The 10,000-nt window shown below is 44.6% G+C and overlaps 1 protein-coding gene across 2 annotated transcripts in view; it reads right to left on the bottom strand.

The window, feature by feature from the left end:
- LOC143027077 (homeobox protein PKNOX1-like) overlaps window positions 1–10,000 on the bottom strand; it is a 318,091-nt gene that overhangs the window by 16,719 nt on the left and 291,372 nt on the right. For both annotated transcript variants that reach the window (XM_076188011.1, XM_076188010.1), the window contains exon 5: window positions 517–1,015. In XM_076188011.1, the coding sequence (XP_076044126.1) occupies window positions 517–1,015 (499 nt within the window). The remainder of the gene's footprint in view (window positions 1–516; window positions 1,016–10,000) is intronic.

The raw sequence follows: 10,000 nt of genomic DNA, 5'->3' as shown, positions 1-10,000 counted from the left end.
CAGGACCTTCTCGGGTCTGCCTCTAGCTCGGTACTCGAAACATAGATGGCGTTGTCGTGTTAGTCGTTCGGGATGAGTACTTATGAATCGAGTCGTTAACCAAAATGTTGCTATTATTGTTAGTGTTATTATTATTATCATCATTATTATTATTTATGCGAATGGGTGCAGTGATTATATGTATTGATTCAGGCAAACCTTTATAATGGGGAATACAGACCTTTTAGTGTATTGTTACTACAAATATTATCATTATCAGTAGTATTATAAATATCATTGTCATTAATGCATTATTATTATCAACATATTCACTATGAATATATTATCATTATTCACTATGAATATATTATCATTATTATCATTATTGTCATTTTCATTATCATTTTTATGTTTTGACAATATTAGTGGCGCCAACACGAACTCGAGTCCCCTGGCGAGATCGCAACTGGACTCTGTCTCCTGCTGGGGTAAGAGGAAGAGGAAGAAGAAGAGGAGGAGGAGGAGGAAGCAGCTTACCGAGCAGGTTGAGGATGCCTCCGTCGGGGGGCGGGGGGCAGGGGTTGGCGCCGATCTGTGAGAGCGGGGTGCTGCCGTGGATCAGGGGTGGAGACGCAGGGGTAGTAGGCGTGGTCAAGGGCGGTGTGGGCGTCACGTGGCCCGTAGGCGTGGTAGTGGTGGTGGTGGAGATGGTGGTGGTGGTGGTGGTGGTGACGAGGGTGCCTGGGGTCGCCTCCTGTTGCTGCTGCTGCTCTCGAAGCTGTTGCTGCTGACATGGCGAAGACAGCTGTTGCAGCTGCTGTGACTGTTGTAGTAAAAGTAGCTGTTGTTGTTGCTGTTGTTGTTGTTGTCTTCTCTGCTGCAGGTGGTGTTGCGCCGAGGTGGTGTTGGTGTTGCTGGTGTTGGTGTTGACGTCGTTGTTGTTGTTGTTGTTACTGTTGATGTGTTGAGAGGCCTGGAGACGGGACGGGGGCTGCTGAAGAGGTGCCCCTAATACCTCTCCTGAGGTGCTAACTACCTGAAGAAATGGGACACATGATACTCGACCTGCAGACGACATATACGAGTCTTAGGGTCGTACTAAAAAAAAAAAAAAATCTTTCGCCAACCCTGGCCAACGCTTTCTATTCTTAGAAAAAATACTTATTCTTTTTTGTTCTTTTTTCAAATTGCTCTGGTTTACTAGTTAGCTTATCTATAAAAATCTAGGGGTGTTTTTCAAGTATCAGAGGTTAAATTCTAATTTGCAAAGGAAGAAAGCGTTCGCTAGGACGAACGAAAAATTTAGAAGTACAGCCCACAATATAAACAACTTTGTGTGTTGTGTGCGTGCTTGCTATCATTTGTATCCATGTAAGTGTACACACCTGTATTTGTACAAGCTTAAAAACGTTACAAAATCTTCACACAAACGTGTGTGTATATACATATATATAATATATGTACATAATATGTCAAGGTTATTGTTTACATTTTGTTTCTAAAGTTCACCAACAACTATGTATTCTTTAATTAAGGCGGTAAACGCCGTTATCATGGTTACCTGTTGATGTAAACAAACTTGATCATCAGGAACATGTTGACATAAAAAATAGATTAACAAGTAAACAAAGCCTATACTGTCGTGCCATCAACTGGTAGATGGGACAAAACTGTTGACGAACTTTAAAACCCAGATGTATGACTACGGACGCTCGAACCTTTCCCAGGACATTGCATCACTACGTGAAAATATCTGATATCTAGTATATGTGATGAATACCAAGTATATTTGACGAATATTTAGTATATTTCTACATACAACAGTCCTTAAATGAAGGATTTTTTTCTTGATATATTAATACAGCAGAAACAATTGATACATAGTTCTTGATACTGGGTGGGTCAGGTTTTAGTGTCCGTAGTGTTATATGCATACGTACAAGTAAATAAATGCACATCAATATACAACCGCTCGCGTGTAAAGATGACAATCTCCCTTTCTATTTATTAATTAGTTTATGAATAAATAAATTAATTTATTTTTCTCTGAATGCGGTCAATAACCTCAAGCCAAATCGGCAAAGAATGGTTGATGTTCAAACTGGACAGGAATAGAAACATTTTCTAAACTCTTCTCTAAATCGTCATAACGTTATTGGCGTTATCGTTAGCGTCCAGTGTTCGCTCAATTGTGGGTTAGATTCCCGCACTCCTCTCCGATTTCCAACTACCGTGACTGTTAGTAAAGTGCCCCACCACTTCCCAAAGTGAATCATATGGCAAAGGTGACTGCTTCGGCCGCAGCTACTCAGCGCCTCCAGGCGTAGGCTCTTCACCTTCCATGACGGTCCTGAGGAGGAAGTGCTTTCCCCGAGAGGCCCTCTGGCCAGGCCTGCCTGGCCCTTTTATTCAGGCCGGGGGGAACCATGAGGGGCAAATACGGAAAGAGGACCTCAACAGGCCGAACCCCCCCCCAAAAAAAAAGGTGTATATATATATATATTATATATACACACATATATATATATACATATATACATATATATATGTATATATATATATATATGTATATATACATCTATACATATTTCTAAACAGAAATGTAGTAGCACATTTGTAAATGACACACACACATTATATATATATATATATATATATATACATATATATATATATATATACACACACATATACACGCACTGGCTCATGCGCGCGGACTTACAGGAATTCGTGTAGATAATTATAACTGAAAAGTAAGGATTGTATGATACAAGTACAGTTAAACACACAAGCGCGCGCGAACGAATATACTTATGAAAGAAAACCATAATATGCGAGTATGAATTCATGGGTGACTATAAATATTCAGTCGAATGTTCTCCCACTCACTCACCCACCCGTCCTGAACTGGACGAATTACAACGAAAGAGGCGAAGGAGAGTGAAAAAATAAAACACCTGGAGGCATTCAAAACGAATACTGATCGTCAAAATTAGTGAACAGATTTATTTTCTGCAAAATCGCATTATCAAAATAAATCAATAAAAAGAAATGTCAGTAAAATGTAGAGAAAATAAAATAGAATGATATAGAATAGAGTAAAATAGAACAAATCGGGCCCAAAATAAATGGGGGGAAAAACAGGTCCTGGTTACATATAACTTGTTCGTGAAATGAAACTACGCTGTATAGCCATGCCCAACCATAATGTTTTTGGAAATGAAAATAGGTCGGTCCCTCGCTCGCTCGATGAAATCCTGTGCGAAGAATAACTGAGCTCTATCGAAAGACACACAATGAGACAGATGTAGAGAGAGCGAGAGGGAAACAAAGAGAGTGAGAGAGATACGGAGAGAGCAAGAGAGACAGGGACAGAGAGAGAGAGGGGGGGCAAAGAGGGAGAGAGAGAGACACAGAGGGAGGGAGAGAGAGAGACAAAGAGGGAGGGAGAGAGGGACAAAGAGGGAGAGAGAGATAGATAGAGAGAGAGAGAGACAAAGATAGAGGGAGGGACAAAGGGAGACAGAGGGAGGGACAAGGGAGAGAGAGGGAGGGACAAAGAGAACGAGAGAGAGGGACAAAGAGAGAGAGAGAGAGAGACGGACAAAGAGAAACAGAGACAGGGATAGGAAAAGAGACAGGGAGACGACAGACGCAGTTACGTTGGTCCGCTTCTGCGCTTCATCGGGAGTTACGTTGGCCCGCTTTTCCACTTCCTTTGGACCTCCATTGGTCCGCTTCTGCATTTCCTTTGGATTGGACCCCGTTGGCCCGCTCTTCCACTTCCCTGGGACTTGTTGGACCATCTCCGTCCCTTCCAGAGGCTATGAACATAGGGAATGGAAGGTCTGTGTGTCTTCCCTAGGGACAAGGAACAGGTTCTAGACTCCCCCCCTCCCTTGTCGCAGGGGCTATGACTACTGTCATCGTAATCGCGGATACCTGAAGGGGTAAACTAGCCTTTTATACAGAAGAAGAATTGTATACACCTTTTTGAATCCCATGTAGTGTTCTCTCTCCCTCTGTCTCTCTTTCTCCTCCTCTCTTTCGCTCTCGTTCTCTCTCTCCATCCTAATTTGTGCCTAATAGAACCTATTCCATGCCGCAACAATAGTCCCTTGGCTAGCTGGCCACGAGTCCACGCTATTTCAGACACAGAAAATCACCGCAACCCCTTTCTATTTCTTCCTCTCTCCCCACTCTCTCTCTTTCTCTGTCTCTCTCTCTCTCTCACACACACACACACACACACACACACACACACACATGATGTATGCAGTTTTAATCAACATTCTTCTTTCGAATCTTTCTTTTACTCGTGTTTGCCATCATCTCTTCCCCTTCTTCCCTTCTCAGTCTTCCCGTGTCTTATGAAGCAAAAGACAAGCCTAGGCCGCTGCCACCCCGCCGAGGCTCCTTGTAAGCAAATTAATTAAGAGTTACCATGACCAATGGCTTTTACGGCGCTTCTATCCTAAGAAGCAAAGCACGTGGTATAGAAGACGCTGACCATCTAATATGCGGTTCAGGCGATTGGTTGTTTGGTTTTTATAGACTGCATTGCACCAGCGCCTCTATCCCTGGGGTTCAGAGGAGAACCAGTGGCCTCTCTGAGCCGGAATCTTCCTTCCACGGCGGCCTGACCTGGGTCGGGTCAAGCAAGGTTCCTCGTTGGCGCTCAAGACCTGGCCTGGCACTCGCTGGTGTTCCTTCCATCGCCTTAGGTTCTTCTCCAGTTTCCCGCCGCTTCCTCCTCCTCCTTCTCTTCCTCTTCCTCCTTCTCTTCCTCCTGTTCCTCCTTCGGTTCGTATTGTTTCTCCCAAAGTTCCCCATTTGTTATCTTTGTTTTCTCGCGTTATTGAACCTTTAAATAAAGTAAAATTTCCGCTAATCTGAATAAAATTCTCTGTTGGTTGTAGAAAAAAATATATATAAGAACGATTACCGTTGCTTAATGGACTATCCTACCCGTCCAATAGTACTTCCTAAACTATTCTATCCTACTATTACGTCAACTACTATTTTCCCTTGTCCCTTTTCCGTACCGGTTTTCATATTTCCTTTAATTCTGGCTGTCGCCTGGCGATTTTATTCGTTTTTAGTTTTCTTCATTCTTCACCCCGTTCTTCCACTTTCAGATGATCATGTATGGTCGCCTCTGGCTCGTAGATCTACGATTAGGTTGTAAGTTTACGAGGTAAACGAGTCTTGCGACCTCTTAAATGTACGACATAAAGAGATACGCTCCGCCAGTCGGCCACTTAAGTGTAGTACCTGCCACTTAACCCATTAAACTCCGATGACAAGATGTCTTGTCATTCGGTCAAATAAAACAAAAAATCATAAAACACCAAAATGTTTGATCAAACACCAGAAAAATCTGACGTCATATTTTTCTGGTGTTTGATCAAACATTTTGGTGTTTTATGATTTTTTGTTTTATTTGACCGAATGACAAGACATCTTGTCATCGGAGTTTAATGGGTTAAGTGTAGTACTTATGACTGAATTAAGCTACATAAAGAGAACGAACGTCTGTTTCCTAGTCTAGGTGACATTTCTCTTTATCACAAAGGTTCTGCCTTCGTGTCATATTGTTGTTATGGAGCTCATTTTACCAGCGCTTCTATCTTTGTGGACAATCTCCCCCCCCCCCGTCGTGTTCATCACATGCCTCATAGTACTTTGACTTTTAAGTTCATTCTGTCGTCAAGCGATTTTATTCAACTGAGGAGAGACAAGGAGATCTCTAGTAAGCTAAAGAGTTCAATTTCCTTCTCTCTTTACCTCTCGGTCAAGGAAGAGCTCTCTCTCTCTCTCTTCCATGTCATTAGGATCCATACCTCTTCAGTCTTATTACATACAGACTAAGTCTGCCCATTCGTCCCTCCCCCACCCACACCCTCATTTCATTTCCTTTCGTTCTTTCTGAAGTTTCCCAAAACTCGTTCAACTGTTCCCATAACTTAGTGGAGAACTCCACTGTGATCTGATGGTTCACACAGGGCCTGTCTCCGGCCAAAGGGTCTCCTCTTCCTCCTCCTCCTCTGCAAGTCGTCTGTCATCTTTGGTTTGATGAGACGAACATAAACATAACCGCGAGGACCGGGAACAACACATGGGGTAAACGTACGTTCGCAAGATATGTGTACTAAGTACGCGCGCATGCGCACTTGCACTCTCCCCCCCCTCTCTCTCTTTCCCTCTCTCTCTCTCTCTCTCTCTCTCTCTCTCTCTCTCTCTCTCTCTCTCTCTCTCTCTCTCTCCTTCCCTTCCTCCCTCTCTCCCTTTCTCTCTCTCTCTCTCTCCCTCTCCCCCCTCACACACACACACACACACACACACACACACACACACACACACACACACACACGCAAACACATAAACACAAATGGGGCAGGCACGAGGGGCAGACACGTCAGCTACCAATAAGACAGTATGTGCCTCATTCGATTTGTCACGCACAGTTGATATCCGCAATATGTGTGTGTGTGCGCGCGCGCGTTTGTATACGTATACTGTATACGAATGTGCGTGTCTGTGTGTATGTGCGTGTGGTCGTGTGAGTGCGCATGTGCGCGCGGACGTGTGAGTATATATATATGTGTGCGCGTGCAATTACATGTATAATGTTGTTTCAGTGATCACCTGCGTGTGTGTTATGTACTTGTGCTTATGACAACTTTTGTGAAAACGATGATGTTCATACAGACGTAGAGGAGTCAATCACAAGAACCCATTTCATCATCGATCGAAAACCAAATCTGCCGAGTCGGGCTTTGTTGTGTTCGAGTCCTCCACGACCCCATAGACCAGTAGGTCTCAACCTAGTGTCCAATGACTCCCTAGTGGGCCACGGAGTATACCAAGTGGGACTACTAACCGAAATCTAGCGGGAGTTGATGGATGCTTAGTGATTAAGTTCAGTGTTGAAACTCGTACATGAAGAGTGGGATACGTGACGAAAAAGTGGGTTGAAAGATACTGTCATAGACTCACCGGGGATGGTGGGGGGTGGGTGTTTGTCACATGGGTGAATAAAATCGCTTGACGGCAGCCACAAGAATAGTATCATCACCTGGTACGGAAGATAAGCTAGAGGCCCTTACAATACCGACGGGGAACCACGGGAATGAAACACTCGCCGCTGCTTTTGACGCTAGACGCTAGCTTCTTTATTCGCTACTGAAACGCTAGACGCGAGCGGTAAAGTTAAACATGTTTAACTTTATCGCGGCGTCAAAGAAACGCTGCGAATTCATGGCCTCAATCGCTAGCGAATTAAGACACCTGTCCAAAGGCAATAAAAACGGCGCCCTGTAAATGACGCTTAAGGATGCCCTCTGTTCGCTTACGGGTTACCGCTTTCTCTTCTGTTTCCCTGTATCCCGTTTTCTTTGGGTCGGGGGTGGTCACTTTCACCATTGCTTCTGAATAGGGAATTTACTCTTTAATCCTTTCGTAGCGCGGGACGGTTCCTTCGACCGCGAAATGTAACTAGGCAGGTTACTATGACCTGTGTGTGTGTGTGTGTGTGATTGATTGATTGACCATGGTCTTGGATCACGTGTTGGACTCGTGTTTGACAGCTATTACCCTACCGAATGAGATCTCAGAGCTCATATATAACCGATCTATGGGTAATGCTGTGACCTTACACACACACACACACACACACAAAACTCCCCGCCCACGAATTGGAGTAACGGCTCGCAGCGCAGCGATACAGAAATTATTTCAGCCCTGGCCGGGATTCGAGCTCAGACCGCTGGAGTAGCGGTTGCGAACGCTACCACTGTGCCGTCGAGCCGTGTGTGTGTGTGTGTGTGCGCAACTAGTGTTTGTCAGCAGTGAGGTCGCTCTTCACAGTAATATGTATCATCACCATGATCATCATCCATTATCAATATATACCGTATCTCTATCCAATGTGAATTAACCATATAGTTTCGGTATTCGTTATGTCCAAAGATAAACAATTATAATAAAATCTTCTGGCGGCAGCGGTCACATTCATGGATTCGTTGGAACTGGTGAGGTGCTGGTAAGGTAGGGCCCCTGACCGGTCTCTTGCGAGAGGCGCTAGCCAGAATAAAGTGAATTAATCGCGAAGAACAATGAAACGTTTCACTGAGATATGGTTTGTCTCTTCGTTGTGGGTGTTTACCTTGTTGATTAATTAATCATTTGTTCATTAATTACTATTAATATTATCATTATTATATTTTTTATTATTATTATTATCATCTATTATCATTATAGCCGACCTTAACTTGAGGTACAAAATCTTAAGGTTCTCCTTCAAGTTCCTTTGCTCCTCCTCCTCCTCCTCCTTCAGGTTCCTGTTCCACTGCTGTTCCACATGCGTTTCCGCCTTAGGTCCCTGACCTCCTCTTCCTCCTCCTCCTCCTCCTCCTCACGTCCTCATTCTTATTCATGTCTTATTACTACCGGTCCTCATATTCAACCCTGACTTCAAATATTTCCCTCCGTCTTGTCTTATCACCTCCATCCTGTCCTAAGGAAGTTATATATGCACACTGTGTGTGTGTGTGCATGCGTGTGTGCGTGCGTGCGTGCGTGTGTGTGTGTGTGTGTGTGTGTACGCTGTTTGATGGAAAAATAGAGGCGGGACCTTATGAGCATATATCTTATCCTGCATGTTACAATGAGGTAAATATATAAGGTGAATGCACGCACGCAAACGCGTACACACACACGACTCGCTGGCGCAGTGGTAGCGTTCGCGGCCGCCACTACGGCGGTCCGGGTTCGAATCCCGACCAGGGCTGAAATAATTTCAGTAACGCTGCGCTACGAATCGTTACTCCAATTCTCGTGGGCGGGGAGTTGCGGGTGTGTGTGCGTGTAAGGTCATATATGAGCATTGAGCTCTCTTTCGGGAGGGAAATAGCTGACGATCACGAGTCCGACACGTGATCCAAGACCATGGTGAATCACACACACATAATTGCAGGTCCACTTTACTATTCCTTTTTGTATAAAAAAGAAATAGAATAATATCAGTACAAATCACGTAAACGTTGGCGAGGAACAAACGTTTCCCTCTGAGCACGTGCATCCGTATGACGTGTTACTCCCCCTTGTGCACGGGGTCACGTGATGACCTGCGCCTGATTGTCGTGGGTGTGGTTATTGTGATGACACAACACATGTGTATCTTGGCTGTGATTAATAAAGACACACACACACAAGCGCGCGCGCGCGCGTGCTTGTGTGGGGGAGTAGATAAGTAGGTAGGGGTGAAGGGGGGGGATAGTATGGGGAGAAGCCTGGGGGGGGGGAGGGCGAGATGCCGAGAAGGGAAGGATTAGGAGTAGGGGAGGAACATAAAGAGAAAGAAGGGGAGGAGAAGGAGAAAGAGAAAATGGAGGAGGGAGAAGAGTATTTTTATTTATTAATTTGTTTATTTATTTATTTATCTATTTATTTTACTTGTTTTATTTTATCTTAATTTTCGTGGTTTGCGGAAGGGGTACTCGCTCGGACTATAAACTTGTCGATGGTCCGGAACTGTTCATAATACATGAACGCAGGAGAGACGGTGTCCACGCTATAGCCACATCAGTGACGATACTCGGATGAAAACTGATGTATCACACAGTGATGTCACCAAGTCACCTCAGGTCTGAGGCGAGCAGCGGTTGAGGGGGGACATTACTTAGAGTAGATGCCCTTCCTAACCTCTGCGCCGCGGCCAGGATTCGAACAGATGCTGAATTCGCCATGCGGTTACCAGACGTGCACTCTACCAACCGAGCTACGGTGGTAGTGGTATAGAAAGAAGTAGTTGAGGAAAGAGAGGTAGGAGGGAGGTGGGGAGGAGGAGTATAAGGAAGATGTGAAGGAGGTGGGGAAGGTGGAGGAGGAAGTGGAGGAAGGATTTGAGGAGGAAGACAAAGAATAAGGAAAATTGCAAAAAGAAGGAAGAGGAAGAGAAGAGGACTAGGAGGGGATAGGAAGAGATGAGGGATTTTTGGGAAGAGACCGCGAATGGGAA

Source organism: Oratosquilla oratoria, chromosome 7, assembly GCF_046742065.1.
Source record: "Oratosquilla oratoria isolate Oo_2021 chromosome 7, ASM4674206v1, whole genome shotgun sequence".
NCBI classification, from domain to species: Eukaryota; Metazoa; Arthropoda; class Malacostraca; order Stomatopoda; family Squillidae; genus Oratosquilla; species Oratosquilla oratoria.
The sequence above is the reverse complement of the archived record's forward strand: the minus strand, read 5'-3'. Positions and strand labels throughout refer to the sequence as shown.